The following is a 21,873-nucleotide window of genomic DNA, read 5'->3' on the forward strand; positions in this document are numbered from 1 at the left end:
CAATATTTATATGGGCACAATGAGTCAAAAAAAAATTCTGCAGAACCAGTTATGCTAATTTAGGTTCCCATGGCAAGCAGCTCTTATGCTGGTTAGCAGCGGCCATTGACCTTGGAAACACCTCCGTAACACCAGGACAACCATGTTCTTTCGTTGTTATAATTACTTTTTGCAAAAGTTCTGGCTAATAGATTAAGCTTGCATAGAAGGAAAACCTACTTCGCTACCCTTCACGTCTACCCTTCACCTCCTGTCTTGCTGACGACACCTATGTCAATTGCTGTCCAGGGTCCTGAACAATTATAGATCAGAACAGAAGCCATTTTTCAATTAAAAGAAATGTCGGAGAGGAGTGGACCGCACATGGGATCTAGTAATGGCCTGCTATGCCGGTGAATGCATAATTTCCGGGGTGACGTGTTGTTCCCAGCTCTTTTGAATACTAGATAAATCTCTATATTTAAGATTGGAGACATTTTTTTTGCGTGAATGGGTTCTAAAGAGACATGAAATGGAGTATTTCTTCGGTAAAGAAGGAGTTAATCCAGCTTTGTATAGCCTGACCTCCATCGGTCTCTGTAATCCTAGTGCACAGAGGCAGCACTGAGACTGCAGATAGAGGCTCTATATATAACTCTGCAGTGCTGAGCGATGACAAGGACCCATGCCGGCACCATAGTATAGACGCACACGGGTCTGCATGATGCAGAGAAAATTATATTTTTTCTTATTTTGTGTGTATAAATTGAATTGCATTGCAATGATCCTATGTCAGATACATCAAAGCATACAGAGTCACTGACATGATAAAAGCTGGGGTTCCACTGTCCATCTACGGCTTATGTTGGATAGAAATGGTATGGGAGAAAAAAAGATAAATGGAAAGTTGTAGGCCAGTATACAAGGTCGTATGTGGCAGATATGGGGGTCTTGGGATGAAGGGGTCCTACAACTGCTTTGGCCCACCCACTGAGTTTAGGAAGACCTTCATAGAAACTGCACTGGGACAACTGTTCCTAGGTCGAAAATGGTCAACAAAACAATGGCCTGTTTGGGTGGTAAACCCACTTTATTGGGTTTCCGAGGGCCCCTTTCTTCTACATAAGCCTCTGACTGTACATATTGACTGTACCTTGCAGAAAAGAGAAACTGGAAAGAAATGGGTTTAACCTGCGCTGCCATTGAAGGACAATGAGAGGACCGGAATCCAAAGATATGCGGTTTATTAGTCAAAGCGTTTCAAATTATACTTCTTCATCAGGACAAACCATGGTGGTTTTGTGTTGTTGGTCAATTCGTTGTGGAATAAACGAATTGACTTGCAACACGTGAGTGTCGGGATTTGCTTTTCCTAGAACACTACTCTTCACGTGCACCACCCCAGCAGTACGGAGCGCCGACTATATTCTCTTGAAACCATGTTGGTATGTCTTGATGAAGAAGTTGTATACTTCGAAATGCATTGACTAATAAACCGCATATTTTTGGATTCCGGTCTTCTCATTGTCCTTTAACGGCAGCACAGGTTCAACCCATTCCTTTCCAGTTTCTCTTGATTTCACCTTGTGGGTCTGCAGCAACCTCCCGTGCACACAACCCAACCAAGCGAGCACAACTGGACATGTCTGTCCTCATTTTTTTTACCCAGATAACACCCAATTGCGCTTTTGTCATTTCCATTGTTCCCCCATTTTTGCAGAAAAGAGAGGGACCCATCATTCTTAAAGCATTACAAAGTCCATATTTATCCCACCGTTTGGTCTATTGGCCGACTTGGAGAAACAGCAACTCCGACAGATTCTTTAACTCGCTTCTACTACATTTTTGAGTTGTTTTTTTTTCTCCTATGCTCTAAATAATTTAATCCACCGATTACATCAATGCACTTTCATTAATGAATTTAAAAAAAAAGCAAGAAAAATCCTGCATGTCTGCTGCTGTCTGTAATGGGAGGCCGAGAACAGTGATTTACGCCTCCATAGTGAATTCTTCCCTCTCTTCTCTTCTGCCAGCTCGGCGACTTGATGGAAAGCTGTGTAAAGCAGAGATCTCATTGGCTGCAATCAGCTGCTATGACATCATAGAGCCTCTTACAGTAAAAGCGAAGCTGTAAAAGCAGATAAGTGGGCGAGATATGTAGAAGTAGACTTGCTCCTATAGGTTTCTGGTCAGTGGAAACGTACATTTCATAGAAACATCCTGCGCTTTTCATGCTGGGATAGCGAATTTCCCGCATCTGCACTGCAAGCAATGTGTCCCCAGATTATCCGCTAATCTGAAGTCAGAAGGTCACCTCTTGCAGAACTCGGCTTGTCCTTGGTATTATGCAGTAATTACACCAAAACCAGGCCTTTCTGAGTCTGTCCTCCTCTTAATCTTCTCTCAAGAGGTTCCCTGGATTTCTTACCTCTAGTAATCTACAACTGGCATGATGTTCCTGCCCTGCTGCATTAGGAGGAGAAATATCACTTGGATTGCAACCTGATTCGAGATCTAAACAACCATGCGTCATTTCAGGGGGTTGTGAATTTAGCCGGACGAAAAAAAAAAAGGAAGGGGGGTGGTTGAGGAATACTGATCGTTTAACATGAACAATGGCAGCTATTGTGACATGAGCAAGCTGCAAAACCAGGCGTCTGTGCTGGAACCGGAAACCATCCAGTGGCACAGACGAGTATGTATAGCTCAGTGGTTTGAGGCTTAAAGGGCAGCCAGGGTCCCAAAAGGGCACTAACTTATTTGGTAACATCCTGTCTGCGGCTCGACTGCAATCTACCCTTAGTATTATGGAGGGGAGATTTGAGAAAAATGATGACACAAAGCAAAAGGCTTTCCTATTGCTGCTTCAGCATAAGCTCTGCAAGTCCCTCTGTTTGTGTTACCATCATCATTAACAGGAAACATGATCCATTGGTGCTGTCAAACAATGAAGCAAGCACACGGACGGTTGTGGATGGCTGAGATAAAAATGAACACATCTAATAAATTTCATGCACATACAGTGGCTTGCAAAAGTATTCAAACCCCTTGGCTTTGTAGTACTATGTAGAGCCTCCTTTTGCATCAATTAGAGCTGCAAGTCGCTTTGGATAAGTTTCTATGAGCTTTCCACAACTTGCCACTGGGATTTTTGGCCATTCCTTAAGGCAAAACTGCTCCAGCTCCTTCAAGTTAGATGATTTCCTCTGGTGAACACCGATATTCAAGTCTGACCACAGATTCTCAATTGGATTAAGGTCTGGGCTTTGACTACGCCACTCCAAAACATTTACACATTTCCCTCTAAATCACTCAAGTTTTGCCTTAGCAATATGCTTTGGGTCATTGTCTCGTTGGAAGCTGAACGTCCATCCCAGTCTCAAATCACTGATAGACTGAACCAGGTTTTGCTCAACAATATCCCTGTATTTCACACAATCCATATCCCCTTTGACTCTGACCATTTTCCCTGTCCCTGCTGCCAAAAAAAATCCCGACAGCATGATGCTGCCACCACCATGTTCCACTGTGGGGATGGTGTTCTTTGGGTGATGAGCTGTGTTGGTTTCGTGCCAGACATAGTGTTTACCTTGGTGGCCAAAAAGTTCTATTTTGGTATCCTCTGACCACAGCACCTTCCTCCATACATTTGGGGAGTCTCCCCCATGTCTTTTGGCAAACTAAAAAAGAGTCTTATAATTTTTGTGTGTAAGTAAAGGCTTTTTTCTGCCCACGCTTCTACTTTTCTGCTCACTCTATGGAGTGTACGGCTTATTGTGGTTGTATGGACAGATACTCTAGTCTTCTTAAGAACTCTGCATCTCCTTCGGGGTTACCATTGGTCTCTGTGCTGCCTCTCTGATTAATGCCCCCCTTGCCTGGGCTGAGAGTTTTGGTGGGCGGCCCTCTCTTGGCAGGTTTGTTGTGGTACCATGTTCTTTCCATTTGATAATAATAGATTTGATGGTGATCCGGGGAATCATCAGATATTGGGATTTTTTTTTTTTATAACCCAACCCTGACTTGTACTTCTCAACAACTTTGTCCGTGACTTGTTTGGAGATCTCCTTGGTCTTCATGGTGTTGTTTAGTTAGTAGTCCTTCTTTCTTAATGGTGTTGCAGCCTCTGTGGCATTTCAGAAAAGGTGTGTATATAGTGACAGATATGTGACACTTAGATTGCACACAGGTGGACTTCCTTTCACTAAGCATGTGACTTATGAAGGTAATTGATTGCACCAGAAATTTTTAGGGGCTTCATCACAAAAAGGGTGAATACATATGCACATGACAATTTTTCGTTATTTGATCCCATACATTTAATTTCTGCCTAGATTTTTCTGACTTCACCAACTTAGACTATTTAGTGCTGATGCATCACACACAAATGAGATTACAAAAATATTTAAACACAGGTTGTAATGTAACAAAATAGATAGCAAGCCAAGGGGGTGAATACTTTTGCAAGCCACTATAAGGCAGCATTCACACATCTGTGTGAAATCTTCGTGTGCTGCCCGATTTCTTTTCCGGACAGCACATGGAGCCATTGAGTAAAATGGAATGCAACTGAGATCCGCAAATCTCAGGTCTGATTAGGAGGATCAGAATAGGACATGCTCAAGTAGTTTTTGATGTTGCAGAATTTCTGCCTCAATTTGCTAAACTAGGTAACTTGCATATTTTCAATGCGCTTTTAGCGTGCATTTTTATCTCTTTTCTTTTGCTGCGGTTTTTGTATCTTTTCGATACTCCACATTTAAAATAACAAAACTTTTTCTGAAAAAAAATATTTTTTTTTTATCTCCAGATTTTCCGCATCTTTTCAAGTTTATGGATCAAATCCGTAAATATAACACATATTAAGAGAAAAAGACATGCTGCCAATTTCAAAATTAGTTTCCGCACTCGCAGTCTCTTAACAATCACAGTGGGATACTAGATTTACATAAACCTCATAAACTTTGCTCTGACTGTAATAAACTGTGTTTTCTGCGCACGAAAATTCGCAGTGGAAAAAAAAAACACACAAAGGGGAACCTAGCCTAAGGCCATTGTCCCACATTGTGGTTTTCTTTTGCCATGATTTTCTGAAAATGTGGTAGTAATGCAGAAATTTTACCATGCAAAAAAAAATAAAAAATGTATTGTGTGAACACGGCCTTAAAGTTTTCTCTAATTTTTTTCTAATAATAAGAGCCGTATATGATGGCTGCACAGCGATCCATTATGATATATGCCCGTCAGTTGATAATAGCCGTAAAAATATACAGTTTATTCAAGTTGGAGCCTGAGGAAAAATGATAAATGAGAGCGGGTGTGCGTGCCATAGAGAGGATGGCCCCAGGACAGGCTACCACTAATGCTTTCCCCCTCCCTGTCTGCAAAGGGAATTGGACCACTTTTTGATTTTTGCTGTAGATAATGAAGGACTAATATTTGACCTAAAAAAAATAATAATAAAATCTATGGGCAATCTAAACGTGGCAGACGTTAGGTATATATGAAGTAGTGTTTTTTATGTTTGCCCGTAATCCGGCCAGCCCTTTTCTACTATTTTCTGCTAAATCTGTCGCTGTGACAGCTGTAGGACATCTCCGTAGTTGCTAGGAGAAACCATCTCCACCGTAGCAAGCGAGTGAATTCAGGACCCCTTCCCACTGCGTCATTCTCCCAATGTCACTGAAATCAAAGCCCCGGCTCAGCAAGCGACGTGAATGTAGTCTTTAATCCACACGTTCTTTTTATATCTAATGAGGTAGGCGGCGACTCCGGTTATCAGAAGACTTTGTATTTAAAGTAGTCGGAGCAAGAAACAGTAGAACGTACACCCAGATCACTAAGGGCTCTGTCAGATGTCCGTGATCACCGGTCCGATCTCGGACTGACTACACGCCTCCCAGCCTCATAGCAATATATGAAGTTGTCACGCGTGAGGTCAGCAGAAGAACGGCCAGTCAGTCCATTGTGATCCGAGATCGGACCGATGATCACGGACCTCTGAAAGAACCCTTAGATGTAGCGTACCCGAAAAAGTGCAAAGCGCTTCATGAACAATTCGACAGGTATGTTATACAGGTATAGACCTAGGCCCTCATTTATTATTGTTGTTTCTCCACTTTTCCTCCTTTTTTGTGGCTTTTAGTATTTGCCCCTTAACCTCTATAAGTTTTTGTCTTTTTTTTTTACGTCTTTTGTTTTATTTTTTACTTAGCTTTTCCAGATGTTTTAGACAGATTCATGAAATGCCACTTCTACCAAATGTCCCATTTGTTTTTTCCCTTCCTGGAGAATGGTATCTGGCGGAGTTTTTAATTTTGGTATTTTGGCGCAGTTGAAGTCTGACTATTTGGATGGATTTGTTAATTTTTTGGAGCTGGAAAGTCACATTTTTTTTGCGTGAAATGAAAGTTGAAAGAATTTGACAAATAGCTCAAGACTAAAAAAAAATGGTAGATGATGCATCTGGGCCACGGTGTTTGCGGAATTAGTGACACAAGATACTGTACAGGGAGGGATCTGCCATTTATAGCTGGCGTGAAGAGGTTTTAGTTTAGTAGTTTAGTAGTTTGACCACTCCATACATTACACTGGATAATCTCTTACAATGCGCAGATCAGCGGCTGCTTTGTTTTACGACCTGGGTGTCACAAAAGCTACCGATAATGCACTAGAAATTAGTCTAGATTGGTTGAAAGCCACTGGTTTATGGGCCGCTTTATATGGTCTTAAGGAAAGAGTCTAAAAAAGGGGGTTTCCTCCAAACATATCCAATTACATATACTATAAGAAATCGTATGGCCCAATTTTCTGTCTGGCGTTGTATTGGCTGATCTCTTAGCAAGCTTCAGTTGTGCAACGGGTTGACTTCATAAGCTGCATATACTTCAGTCTCTATTCCTTCGCACTTGTATGCTCCATCTATGAGTGTAGACCCAGTTGCAGCTAGTATTCTGCATCGAGCAGATATTGCATTTCCCAGTAACTTGGTATTGGGCCAGTGCTATTCAACATAGTCCCAATAGTAGAGGTAGATTGGGACATTTCTGTAATATCAGGTCCTTAAACATGTGTACGTCCTCATGAGCCAATGGCAAATCTATGCTTTATATCTTTGAGACATGTATCCCAGGTGTGGAGACAAGTATCTACAAACTAATGGGGCACCATTGCAGTTCCAGTCATTAGGATCAGATCATCTTTTGGATGAAAGTTTTAAGTTGAGCATATTAGACTTGGTTCATACTATTAAGGTAGGGTCACACAACCTTTTCTCTGCATCTGAGAAAAGCAGTCTGATTTTTCCAATCGGCGTTTAATCAGACTCTGATCTGACTGGCATCAGTTTTTCTTGGACGTGGAGGGAAAAAAAAGCTTCTCCACCCTTTCCATTCTGTTAGTCTGTGGAAATCAGACTAGACTTGGATGTCATCCGAATGTGGTCAACTGTTTTTCACGGACCCCTGGAGTTACATTGACGATTTTCAATTTTGGTCCGACACTCGGATCAAAATCGGACATGTGCACAGGTCCATCATGGGTACGAGTGCTATCCGTGAAAACCGCGGATAGCACTTTTCTGATATAAATGGCTGTGTGCATGAGCCCTTACAGAGCTCTTCACCGAGCACTAAGTTGAAGTGTCTGTTGGACTCCCCCCCACCAAAAAAAGAACAGTTTTCTGATGGAAGCTCTGACGGAGCCATTCAGTTGACAGAGTCAGTATGAACACTGTATGGCATCCATCCTGGCAGCATTCATCTTTTTCAGACATGCACATAAACGTGGTGGAGAAGGACATCATCAATACCATGGATGGCAGGATGAACAAAAGAATCAATTTTGGAACAAATCAAGCCAGACATGTCACTCGAAATAAAGATCACCAAGCTACGACTTGTCTAATTTTGAAACATCATACGAAGAGAGCAATCACTGGAGAAGGACATCATGGTTAGAAGAATAGAAGACTCAAGTCCAAAAGGAAGACCAGCAACCCGATGGCTTGATACTATCTATATAACAGTGGAGAAGACCCTGGTGGACCTATCTAGGCTTGCAGAAGATCGATCTTCCGACAGATCGTTCATCAATCAAGTCACCATGGCTTGAGATCAAGCAGAAGGCTGTTAAAAAGAAGAACCACATTGGGTCCATTGGGCTCCTTCCGGAATACTGTTTTGTGGGGATTCCATGGGAAACCCCCACGTAATGCTCAGCGGAAAGCACTGTATTTATGTGAATCTAGTTTAGAAACCCACAAGCCTTTTTTTATATATTCCTGGAAAACCCTTTAAAGATTTAGAGCTTGCCTGGGTTTATTCAATGGCCAAAAAGACTAAGGCTTGGATAGCCAGTGTTAGATGCTACCTTGTCCACTTGGTATCAATACTTTCCTATTTCTGCACATGTGGTCATTACCTTAATAAAAGCTGAGCCAATTTAGTGCATTGATTTACTACAGATGGGATACAGCGGGGGTCTGCAACCACAAAGAGCTACAAAGACCATGAAGGTATAAGGACAGAAAAGGGAAAAGTGGCCCGGGGGCAAAAATGTAAATGTGAGCGTCCCCACCATAGTGGAAGTAATCAGCTTTTTCTACTAATGTCAACAGAATTTCTTCTGCTTCGTCTGGGTGAAATGTATACGAGTATTATTACGTGAATGGAAATAAACATGTTAAAATTTGACATTTGAGATGATGCCAGCGCTTATTTCTCTGCGCTGATTGATTCTGAAAAACAACGACTTACTGCAATAAAAAAAATAGATGATTGAAAACTTAGGGGACAGAAAATAAGCCCTAACACATATGTTACTGTACGTAGCTAAAGTACCCAAAATGCGCAGTGATTTCCCATACACTTGGTGTACAAGATCCACAATGCATCAACTACAGGCGGAGCAATCTAATTACCAAAATAATATAGTATGACTGAATCAGCAATCAAACCTAATAAGGAAATACAGAGCTTCTTATATATAATTAGTGGGAGGAAAGTCGTCTGTAATAGGTCTCGCTCCTACAGCGGGTGTGAGCTGCCCAGCCACACAATTGTCACACTACTAAAAAAGGCAGCAGAAACGCATTTATATATAGGGCAAAACACCAAAAGCAATATTAATGTGTTGCAGGAAAATTGAGTCAATATCGCAAGAAATAGTGAATATCACAAAAAAGTGACTATTTTGCCAAGAATAGGAGCCTTATAGGATTATTTTTGATCACAAAAGTGAGGTTTAAAAAAAAATCACTAACATGCTCCTATATCACCAGAAATGACTGGGCCCAGTTGGTCAAACCCTCCTTAAAATAAAATCACCCCGGCGTCCAGCTAATCACTATGCTATAGAAAACCCCTGTGATATTAGCTGTGGATAGCTTCAGATTGTGGGAAATGTCCATCCGAGGGCAGTGCTCACGTGAGTTTATGTAATATCGCTCAGGTTAACATAAAAAAATAAAAAATTTTCATCTGTATGCAATCCATATGCCGTGTGTCCGTTTTTTATATCGATGTTTTTTATGTCCGCATGCAATCAGTGTATCCGTTTTGCCCATCCGTATGCAATTCGTGTGTCTGTTTTGCCTATCCATTTGCAGTCAGTGTGTCCGTTTTGCCCATCTGCATGCAATCAATGTATCCGTTTTGCCCATTCATATGCAATCAATGTGTCCGTTTTGCCCATTCATATGCAATCAATGTGTCTGTTTTGCCCATTCATATGCAATCCATGTGTCTGTTTTGCCCATCAATATGCAATCCGTGTGTCCGTTTTGCCTATCTATTTGCAATCCCTGTGTCCGTTTTGCCCATCAATATGCAATCAGTGTATCCGTTTTGCCCATCCGTATGCAATCAGTGTGTCCATTTTGCCCATCCATATGCATTCCGTGTGTATGTTTTGCCTATCCGTATGCAATCCGTGTCTGTTTTGCCCATCCATATGCAATCCGTGTGTCCGTTTTGCCTATCTATTTGCAAACCCTGTGTCCGTTTTGCCCATCAATATGCAATCAGTGTGTCCGTTTTGCCCATCCTTATGCAATCAGTGTGTCCGTTTTGCCCATCCATATGCATTCCGTGTGTATGTTTTGCCTATCCATATGCAATCCGTGTCTATTTTGCCCATCCATATGCAATCCGTGTGTCCGTTTTGCCCATCTGTATGCAATCCGTGTGTATGTTTTGTCCATCCGTATGCATTCGTGTGTCCGTTTTGCCTATCCGTATGCATTCGTGTGTCCGTTTTACCCATCCATATGCAATCCGTGTGTCTGTTTTGCCCACCCGTATGCAATCCGTGTGTATGTTTTCCCATCCGTATGCATTCGTGTGTATGTTTGCCTATCCGTATGCAATCCATGTGTCTGTTTTGCCCATCTACATGAAATTCATGTGTCCGTTTTGCCCATCTGTAAACAATCAGTGTGTCCTTTTTGCCCATCCATATGCAATCAGTGTGTCCTTTTTGCCCATCCATATGCAATCAGTGTGTCCGTTTTGCCCATCCGTATGCAATCAGTGTGTCCGTTTTGCCCATCCATATGCAATCAGTGTGTCCGTTTTGCCCGTCCGTATGCAATCAGTGTGTCCGTTTTGCCCATCCTTATGCAATCAGTGTGTTCGTTTTGCCCATCCGTATGCAATCAGTGTGTCCGTTTTGCCCATCCATATGCATTCCGTGTGTATGTTTTGCCTATCCGTATGCAATCCGTGTCTGTTTTGCCCATCCATATGCAATCCGTGTGTCCGTTTTGCCTATCTATTTGCAAACCCTGTGTCCGTTTTGCCCATCAATATGCAATCAGTGTGTCCGTTTTGCCCATCCTTATGCAATCAGTGTGTCCGTTTTGCCCATCCATATGCATTCCGTGTGTATGTTTTGCCTATCCGTATGCAATCCGTGTCTATTTTGCCCATCCATATGCAATCCGTGTGTCCGTTTTGCCCATCTGTATGCAATCCGTGTGTATGTTTTGTCCATCCGTATGCATTCGTGTGTCCGTTTTGCCTATCCGTATGCATTCGTGTGTCCGTTTTACCCATCCATATGCAATCCGTGTGTCTGTTTTGCCCACCCGTATGCAATCCGTGTGTATGTTTTCCCATCCGTATGCATTCGTGTGTATGTTTGCCTATCCGTATGCAATCCATGTGTCTGTTTTGCCCATCTACATGAAATTCATGTGTCCGTTTTGCCCATCTGTAAACAATCAGTGTGTCCTTTTTGCCCATCCATATGCAATCAGTGTGTCCTTTTTGCCCATCCATATGCAATCAGTGTGTCCGTTTTGCCCATCCGTATGCAATCAGTGTGTCCGTTTTGCCCATCCATATGCAATCAGTGTGTCCGTTTTGCCCATCCGTATGCAATCAGTGTGTCCGTTTTGCCCATCCTTATGCAATCAGTGTGTCCGTTTTGCCCATCCGTATGCAATCATTGTGACCATTTTGCCCATCCATAAGCAGTGTGTCTGTTTTGCCCATCCATAAGCAATCAGTGTGTCTGTTTTGCCCATCCATATGCAATCAGTGTGTCTGTTTTGCCCATCTGTATTAATTCCGTTTGTGTTTTGCCTATCCGTATGCAATCCATGTCTGTTTTTCCCATCCGTATGCAATCCGTGTGTCTGTTTTGCCCATCCGTATGCAATCCGGGTGTATGTTTTGCCCATCCGTATGCAATCCGTGTGTATGTTTTGCCCATCCGTATGCAATCCATGTGTATCTTTTGCCCATCCGTATGCAATCCGTGTGTCCGTTTTGCCCATCCGCATACAATCCGTTTGCCTATCTGTATGTGATCCGTTTTTTCTAAGTACAATTTAATAAATAATAAAGAACAAATGCAGTTTCCTATCTTTATAATTGTCATGTAGCAGTGAAAAACGCAAGACATAATGATGATAACTTGTATGTGATCTGTTTTGTATGCCCCCATTGACTCATAATGGACTAGTCTGACCCTAAATACAGATCAGAGTAGTGGGTGCTGCCATTTTTTCCATGCAGAACATGGGTCAGTGTGTAAAACTCGTTTATGTGAACAACCACAGTAACTCACATTGGTTCTTGCGCTCTCCGTATGCTATCAGTTTTGCATACGTACAGCACACGGACGTTTAATACGTTCGTCTGAACGAACACTAATGAATAGGTGGCAACGAGAAGTCTGCTAGAAAGCAAGCTGTTCACCGCTATGGTTAATGGGAATGAACATCTGCAGACCAGAAGTGGATATAATCAGGGGGCCTCAGAGAATACACAGACAAAGGTAGAGCAAGGTAATGGATATGTGCACAGGTGGGAATGTTTCCTGGAGGTCATTCCTAAAATAACATAATACAAGGACAAAAGTCTGAAATGCAGCGACTATCGCACCTGCCGATGAGACTGGGAATGTCCCCGTACGTGATACCTGCATTCAGCACTCAGATTTAGGACATAAGAAGGAGGTTTTATAGTTTTGTTAGATTAATTTACTGAACAGAATACATGACTGGTATAGACATTACAGATAAATCCATCACTGAAAAGTTTTTAAAGTTTTTTCTAATATGAGAGCAGCATAATGTAGGGGCAGAGACTCTGATTCCAGTGATGTATCACTTACTGGGCTGCCTGCTGTAGTTTTGATAAAATCACTGTTTTATCAGCTAGTGAGTGGACTAGTAAACCTGCTGCCAGATAATCCAACCACGCCCCCACCAGTGATTGGCAGCTTTCTGCCTATGCACAGTGTACACAGGAAGCTACCAATCAGTGGTGTGGGGGCGGGGTTATACAAAGCTCAGCATTCTGAGCACTGTTAGATCTGCAGCAGATAAAACTTTTTTAATCAAAACTGCAGCAAACAGCCTAGTAAGTGATACATCGCTACCAGTGTATCAGAAAGCATGACAACTGAATGGGGTCCTGTCTTGCGCTCTTGCGATCCACCATACAACATGTCTGACATATCACTGTGACTTCTTTTTTGGACAGAAGTCACAGCACAAATGTGAATATAGCCTAACCAGGAGAAGAAAATATCCAGTTTGCAGGTATCTTGATGCAAAAGACATTTTAATTAGGAACTGTGCTTTCAACAAACTTTACTTTGCACAAATCAATAGTACAAGCGAATATAATAATCTTTGAAATATATGTTATCATGGAAATCTGCTTCTTTTACCACTTATCAGCCACTTCTCCCCCTTCCCGCTTACTAAACGCATGATTCACTCTGAAACAACATCTCAAATATGTCTTGGTCAAAGCAAGACGGACTGCCAGTACAGTGAAGTGTCATGTTACACTTCCTAGTATACTCTATGGAGAGGTGATCTTGGAGAAGGAGTGAGGAGGAGAGTAAGAGGCGGAGGAACAGACTGTGCAGATTCTAGCTAACTTATCCAGGTGCTGGATTCACAGCTGCACTGCTCAGTAGTGCTGTATAATATCCTCTATGTCTCTGCTGATTCTCTCTGTGTGCTACAAAAAGTGTTATTCCTCATGTATGCACATGACAGCTTATTCTGAAAAGTTGAGAGTATAGACATGAGATAGCTGGTGGTTTGATAGATTTTGTCCCTGACTTTCTAGTTCCCTGAGATTCTACTGGCTGCTGAATGGAAAGTGTCTGTGCCCACATGGCCGACTCTCTGATCCCCTGCTACACTCAACTTTCAGCTGGGATGTGTACAATGGAGGACTCATTTATGGTGTTTGCCCATCGAGGGACTGGACAGGACCTGCCATGTTGCTTCGTTTCTCAGAGAAACCCCTGCCTTCCTGAAATAAACCTACGCATTCAACCGTTCCAAGCATATACGTCTAAAGAGGAACTGGCAGGATAGCCAAAATCTTATATCAAGTCTATGGCCACTTCTAGGCTGGTCAATGCCTATGTGAACTATACAACAGTACATTTTGACCCCTAGAGACACATAGTAACTAAAACAGTTTAACCAATATCTTGAAAAATGTCATGAAACCAAGTAAAGATAGTATATGAGCCACTGGGGAGGTGTAAGACGTTCCACTAGTGATGTATGGAGCGACCCATGGGTTGGCAGATGTCTCACCTCCTGCTGGTGGTGGTAACACATCTGCACCTTTATGATACGTCTGAATTATTCAGCATCTTATTAGAATTGAATACACCTCAGGTAAATTTGTGATTGTGGAGGGAAGCATTCCCGTGTGCTGCAGACCTCGTGTGCAGAATACAACCAGACACGTACTGCACCGGCCAGGCTGGGGTCAGGCCGTGATATGGCTTCAGGAAGGCTATGGTCACACTTCCATTAGTTATTTATCACCATGTTGCTCTTGCTGTTTGGTCAGATATGCTTCTGTGCTAGTCTGTGTAGTAAAAAACATAGAAACCTGACAGCCCCATTATAGTCAATGGGATCCATTACAAAAATGACCATAAAAAATTCATCATGGCGCTTGTAAGAACAAAACACAAGACAATGTTAGCACAGCCTTAGGAAATTGTGCTTTGCTTCATTCACTCTTACAATATTTGTATAATTACAGTCACAAATCAGTCTATCTATCCATCTATCGATCTATCTCCCTATCCATCTATCTATCCATCTATCTATCTATCTAGAAATTCTTCTATTTACCTTTAACTCTTTAACCCATAAAACAATCTGTCTATCCATATATTGCTCTTTCTATCTATCCGTTAATATATCTTTGAAACTGTCATTTATCTATTGCTATATATTTTACTTTTTCTCTCTATCCATGAATCTATCTGTCTGTCTGTTTGTCTGTCTATCTGACTATTGCTCTTTATCTGTTTATCAATGAACCAATCTACCTATCTATGCATCTTTTTCAATCTGTCACCTATCTATTGCTCTAATTTTCACCCTTCTCTCTCCCTCATTCTTTCTACCTATCCATGAACTATCCCTGAATCTCTTTGAATTTATCATCTGTCGATTGCTCTATATTGTGTTCTCTCTACCCATGAATCTATCTATCTATCTATCTCATATCTATCTATCTATCTATCTATCTATCTATCTATCTATCCCATATCTATCTATCTATCTATCCCATATCTATCTATCTATCTATCTATCCCATATCTATCTATCTATCTATCTATCTATCTATCCCATATCTATCTATCTATCTATATCATATCTATCTATCTATCCCATATCTATCTATCTATCTATCTATCTATCCCATATCTATCCATCTATCTATCTATCTATCTATCTATCCATCTATCTATCCCATATCTATCCATCTATCTATCTATCTATCTATCTATCTATCTATCTATCTATCTATTTATCTGTCTGTCTATGAAAGTATCTATCGACTTAATATCTCTCCTATTCGTAAGTGATTACAAGCCTGTCTGTGGATCTATCCATGACCCGATAGATATATACCCAGTGTGCAGATATTATTATCACCGGGGTGCGGTATACAGTCCTGTATGTCGGGGTTACATCCAGTCCTTTGTCAGGGGTGTGTGTATTTGGTGTCAGAGGTGAGAGGTGTGTGTCTCGGGCGACATGTCCTGACATATTGTGTGTGCGTCTTTGTGCGGGGGGGAGCGGGTCATCTGCCTTTGTGTGTGCGCTGACAGAAGGGGGGCATATGGATCATTTTCACATTGCTGGAAGTCTCAGCTGAATAATTCCCCCCGGCTAATTACACACCGGTCAGCCCCAGCACCTGCTTCTCCTTCCACAAAATAAAAAAGACCAATATATAGCTGTATCCGTCTATTTCCTAACGCTCCTTGGACACGACACATCCCCCCTTCCTAAAGCCCTTGAGGATCTGAGCTGTGGCTATTGTTCCCCTGTATGACGGATGGCAACACGCAAGCATGCACGCTGCCAGCGCTGTCAAAATGGGAATTTACCCTTGCACTGCCAGACGGATACAGCCATGATGTATACAGAACATTACAGGACAGGACGGACTCGGACAAATCATTGGTGCAACCTGTGCAGCCGCACAGGGGCCCAAGAGGTCAGGGGCCCATTTCCAGGTGCCAAGCAGGTGTAATTCTGCATTATGATGAGATAGGGGACTGCACAGGGCCCATATAGTGTTCTTGCACAGGGCCCATATAGTGTTCTTGCAGAGGGCCCATATAGTGTTCTTGCACAGGGCCCATATAGTGTTCTTGCACAGGGCCCATATAGTGTTCTTGCACAGGGCCCATATAGTGTTCTTACACAGGGCCCATATAGTGTTCTTGCACAGGGCCCATATAGTGTTCTTGCACAGGGCCCATATAGTGTTCTAGCACAGGGCCCATATAGTGTTCTAGCACAGGGCCCATATAGTGTTCTAGCACAGGGCCCATATAGTGTTCTAGCACAGGGCCCATATAGTGTTCTTGCACAGGGCCCATATAGTGTTCTTGCACAGGGCCCATATAGTGTTCTTGCAGAGGGCCCACATAGTGTTCTTGCACAGGGCCCATATAGTGTTCTTGCAGAGGGCCCATATAGTGTTCTTGCACAGGGCCCATATAGTGTTCTTGCACAGGGCCCATATAGTGTTCTTGCACAGGGCCCATATAGTGTTCTTGCACAGGGCCCATATAGTGTTCTTGCAGAGGGCCCACATAGTGTTCTTGCACAGGGCCCATATAGTGTTCTTGCACAGGGCCCATATAGTGTTCTAGCACAGAGCCCATATAGTGTTCTTGCACAGGGCCCATATAGTGTTCTTGCACAGGGCCCATATAGTGTTCTTGCACAGGGCCCATATAGTGTTCTTGCACAGGGCCCATATAGTGTTCTTGCAGAGGGTCCATATAGTGTTCTTGCACAGGGCCCATATAGTGTTCTTGCAGAGGGTCCATATAGTGTTCTTGCACAGGGCCCATATAGTGTTCTTGCACAGGGCCCATATAGTGTTCTTGCACAGGGCCCATATAGTGTTCCTGCAGAGGGTCCATATAGTGTTCTTGCACAGGGCCCATATAGTGTTCTTGCAGAGGGTCCATATAGTGTTCTTGCACAGGGCCCATATAGTGTTCTTGCAGAGGGCCCATATAGTGTTCTTGCACAGGGCCCATATAGTGTTCTAGCACAGGGCCCATATAGTGTTCTTGCACAGGGCCAATATAGTGTTCTTGCAGAGGGTCCATATAGTATTCTAGCACAGGGCCCATATAGTGTTCTTGCACAGGGCCCATATAGTGTTCTAGCACAGGGCCCATATAGTGTTCTTGCACAGGGCCCATATAGTGTTCTTGCACAGGGCCCATATAGTGTTCTTGCAGAGGGTCCATATAGTGTTCTTGCACAGGGCCCATATAGTGTTCTTGCAAAGGGTCCATATAGTGTTCTTGCACAGGGCCCATATAGTGTTCTTGCAGAGGGCCCATATAGTGTTCTTGCACAGGGCCCATATAGTGTTCTAGCACAGGGCCCATATAGTGTTCTTGCACAGGGCCCATATAGTGTTCTTGCAGAGGGTCCATATAGTGTTCTTGCAGAGCGTCCATATAGTGTTCTTGCACAGGACCCATATAGTGTTCTTGCAGAGGGTCCATATAGTGTTCTAGCACAGGGCCCATATAGTGTTCTTGCAGAGGGTCCATATAGTGTTCTTGCACAGGACCCATATAGTGTTCTTGCACAGAGCCCATATAGTGTTCTAGCACAGGGCCCATATAGTGTTGTTGCACAGGGCCCATATAGTGTTCTTGCAGAGAGTCCATATAGTGTTCTTGCAGAGGGTCCATATAGTGTTCTTGCAGAGGGCCCACATAGTGTTCCTGCAGAGGGCCCACATAGTGTTCTTGCACAGGGCCCATATAGTGTTCTTGAACAAGGCCCATATCGTGTTCTTGCACAAGGCCCATATAGTGTTCTTGCACAGGGCCCATATAGTGTTCTTACACAGGGCCCATATAGTGTTCTTGCACAGGGCCCATATAGTGTTCTAGCACAGGGCCCATATAGTGTTCTTGCACAGGGCCCATATAGTGTTCTAGCACAGGGCCCATATAGTGTTCTTGCACAGGTCCCATATAGTGTTCTTGCACAGGGCCCATATAGTGTTCTTACACAGGGCCCATATAGCGTTCTTGCACAGGGCCCATATAGCGTTCTAGCACAGGGCCCATATAGTGTTCTTACACAGGGCCCATATAGTGTTCTTGCACAGGGCCCATATAGAGTTCTTGCACAGGGCCCATATAGTGTTCTAGCACAGGGCCCATATAGTGTTCTAGCACAGGGCCCATATAGTGTTCTTGCACAGGGCCCATATAGTGTTCTAGCACAGGGCCCATATAGTGTTCTTGCACAGGGCCCATATAGTGTTCTTGCACAGGGCCCATATAGTGTTCTTGCACAGGGCCCATATAGTGTTCTAGCACAGGGCCCATATAGTGTTCTTACACAGGGCCCATATAGTGTTCTTGCACAGGGCCCATATAGTGTTCTTACACAGGGCCCATATAGTGTTCTTACACAGGGCCCATATAGTGTTCTTGCACAGGGCCCATATAGTGTTCTACCACAGGGCCCATATAGTGTTCTTGCACAGGGCCCATATAGTGTTCTTGCACAGGGCCCATATAGTGTTCTTACACAGGGCCCATATCGTGTTCTTGCACAGGGCCCATATAGTGTTCTACCACAGGGCCCATATAGTGTTCTTGCACAGGGCCCATATAGTGTTCTAGCACAGGGCCCATATAGTGTTCTTACACAGGGCCCATATAGTGTTCTTGCACAGGGCCCATATAGTGTTCTACCACAGGGCCCATATAGTGTTCTTGCACAGGGCCCATATAGTGTTCTTGCACAGGGCCCATATAGTGTTCTACCACAGGGCCCATATAGTGTTCTTGCACAGGGCCCATATAGTGTTCTACCACAGGGCCCATATAGTGTTCTAGCACAGGGCCCATATAGTGTTCTAGCACAGGGCCCATATAGTGTTCTTACACAGGGCCCATATAGTGTTCTACCACAGGGCCCATATAGTGTTCTACCACAGGGCCCATATAGCGTTCTACCACAGGGCCCATATAGCCGGTCTCTGTTTGATGGCGTAATCAGTGCATGGCAATGACTGCCGTCTACACAAGGCCCTGCACATCTGTAGTCAGGGGATTATCTACCCCCATAATAAAGTCTAAACGCTCTTTAATATTAGTGAAATCCGTACATTGCACAACAGCCGCAGTCTCCCCGTGATCAGTGCACTGCGATGGCCGCCAGCACTTTATAAAAGTTAAGCGCATAAACACGGTTGCAAATATAATATATACGTATGTACGTCAATGTCATATACAAGACAGAAAGTAGTGGGGGCACGCATTTTCCTGGACTTCACTTGAAATGGCTGATAACAGGGAACAGTAGATTCCACTCAACTGTGCACACAGCAAGTGTAGACAATAGAGACACAGTAGTGATATTGGGGGTGGACATTTTTCTAATGGGAATGGGTATTTTTGTAGTCATCCCATCTTGAAGGCACTGGAAATGGCTGATAACAGGGAACAATAGCTTCCACTCAAGCGTATACAGGCTTACTAGTGATATTGGGAACGGGCATTTTTCTAGGTTTCCCATCAGTCGTCCCATCTCGATGAAGAACACTACAGTCAGCCTCATATCGACTGGAAATGGCTGATAACAGAGAACAATAGAGTCCACTCAATTGTATACAGACTTAGAAGTGACATTACGAATATACATTTTTCTAGAATTCCTATCAGTCCTCCCATCTTGTTGCAAAACTTTACAGGCAGCCACATCTCGACTGGAAATGGCTGATAACAGGGAACAATAGATTCCACTACATGTAGCAGTGACATTAGGAATGGACATTTCGCATCGGTTGTTCCATCTTGTTGAAGAACGCTACAGTCTGCCTCGTCTCAACCAAGAATGGCTGATAACAGGGAACAGAAGATCAGCAAGCGTAGCTAAGATGGGCTATATGCTTAGGGTCTCTGTCTCCAAGTTTGTGGTTGTGGTTAAGTGGATTTAGTCCAAGAAGGTTGTTGTCAGCTCCTGCTGGGAGTTGTTGTTCTGCACTGCAGACCTTTTAGGAAGTCTGGAGACCTTATGTCATTCACAAATGATAAGAAAGTTGTGGTGGAGCTTTGGCGGAAGGGGCTTCATACAAGCCCCAGCTCACCACCAAACAAAGGCAATGGCGAGCCCTCTCCAGCCCCCTATCCCATCCCATGCACTAGACCTGCAAAATCTAAGGACGCCGCACAGCAAACTGCAGAGTGTAGCCCCCCATTAATCAGAAGTAAAAGTGCACAAAATATTTGGATGGCTAGAAAAGCGGTAATGTAATAAATGATGGCTTACTACATGGTCACATTCACAAAGTTTCCAGCTGGAGAGAAGCTACGGAGGTGCCATGACGGTGCACTTCTGTAGAGGTCTGTCCTGACTTGGAGAATAGTGGTTGGGTCTGGTGCCTACATGACATGTCAGCTGTCATTGCCTCCACTGCTGCCCGTCCCCTCCTTACCCCATACACCACTACTCAACTACAACCTCTTGGAAGTTGCTTTATACCTTTTGATTAAATATTGTCCATCTCCACCCCACTCCAGCAGTGGTGGATCCAGGCCGTAAGCCTCCACCAGATGTCTAGGGAAAGCCAGTCTGCAGGTTAATATTCTTTGCACCATGAAGACCATCTCTGATCACAGGTCCTCCCACCCACAGAATCAAGAATCGCTCCCACCCCAACCCTCCCCTCCTACATCTTTGTTTCCGGCAGCACTCACCTGTCTGCCCCTTTCCCAGTGTCTTTTCAAGCCGGTAGGGCCCAACATACTGCATGTGCGGTATTCCACCACCATCTTTCCCAACCGTGGTCATCTTCTCTTCTCTCTTTCCACTGGGATCCAGATGCAAGGAAAATCCTCAAGAGAAAAGGGGGGAGGAGGGCTGGGGATGGAGAGGGAGGGGGGGATGGCTGTCTTTGCTTCTTCTCCCCCCCCTCTCTTGCTGGATAAACCTGTCCGTTCTTGTGACGCCCAATTGAGATCCTTTCGGTCCTCACCATCAATAAAGACTTGCTTTTTCTCTCACCGTCTCCTTGCCGTACGTCCTGTCTCGATGATGAGTTCCGGAGGGACTGGATGCAATGAATGAAACAAAAAAAAAGAAATAAAAAAAAAAAAAAGCAAAAAAAAACAACAAAAAACACACCCCTGTGGGGAATAAAAAGCAGCGTCCCCTTTATACGGAAGGAAAATATATAATGCAGTAGTGATGGAGGCCGGCTGGGGGCAGGGAGGACAGCATTAAGGTGCAGGGAGCATGGTGTGGACGCCGCCGTGTTACATACAAGCAGCTCAGCAGGGACCTGCTGATCAATCCTCACGCTCACTGCTTAGAGGTGGGGAGTGAAGGGGGGACATGCAGCCCTATGGAGCCGGGATGTTATCCACACAACCATTGGTGGATGCAAAGCTGTTTTCCGGTTGGTGGCAGAAGGATGCATTTTAATTGGACTGAGGAGGGGGGTTACCTTGTGTGTAGGGATGTGTGACTGGGATTGCAACATTGTATCTTAATGTGTTTTATTTGCAAAATCTTATATTTATGTAACAAATAAATAAATAAATAAACAAATAAAATCACCCAGATTAGGAACCGTCCATTATCTGAGTATATGAAATAATGAATGCCGCTCATTGTAATGATGTATGATATTCATTCCGCAATTAGTCATGTAGAGAACGACCGATAGTAAAGACAAGCCCTCATGCTCCATACACTGTGGCCGCGGACACGTCATTGAATATATTTAGATTTTATTTTTATGTCCCGTAGTTAGAAGCAGCATGTATTGATTTTTCAGTAGAAGGAGGCAGAGCCGGACTCACATATTAATTCCATATCGCTGC

General features: G+C 43.5%; 1 protein-coding gene across 4 annotated transcripts in view; it reads right to left on the reverse strand.

The window, feature by feature from the left end:
* BRSK2 (BR serine/threonine kinase 2) overlaps positions 1-21,411 on the reverse strand; it is a 182,409-nt gene extending 160,998 nt beyond the window's left edge. For 2 of the 4 annotated variants that reach the window (XM_073658767.1, XM_073658766.1), the window contains exon 1: positions 20,746-21,411. In XM_073658767.1, the coding sequence (XP_073514868.1) occupies positions 20,746-20,839 (94 nt within the window). In that variant the 5' untranslated portion in view covers positions 20,840-21,411. The remainder of the gene's footprint in view (positions 1-20,745) is intronic. The other 2 variants (XM_073658769.1, XM_073658768.1) reach the window with 2 other exon arrangements.
* Between the last annotated feature and the right edge of the window lie 462 nt (positions 21,412-21,873).

This window comes from Phyllobates terribilis, unplaced genomic scaffold, assembly GCF_046119375.1.
Source record: "Phyllobates terribilis strain yellow unplaced genomic scaffold, ASM4611937v1 Scaffold_13__5_contigs__length_258822181, whole genome shotgun sequence".
NCBI lineage: Eukaryota > Metazoa > Chordata > Amphibia > Anura > Dendrobatidae > Phyllobates > Phyllobates terribilis.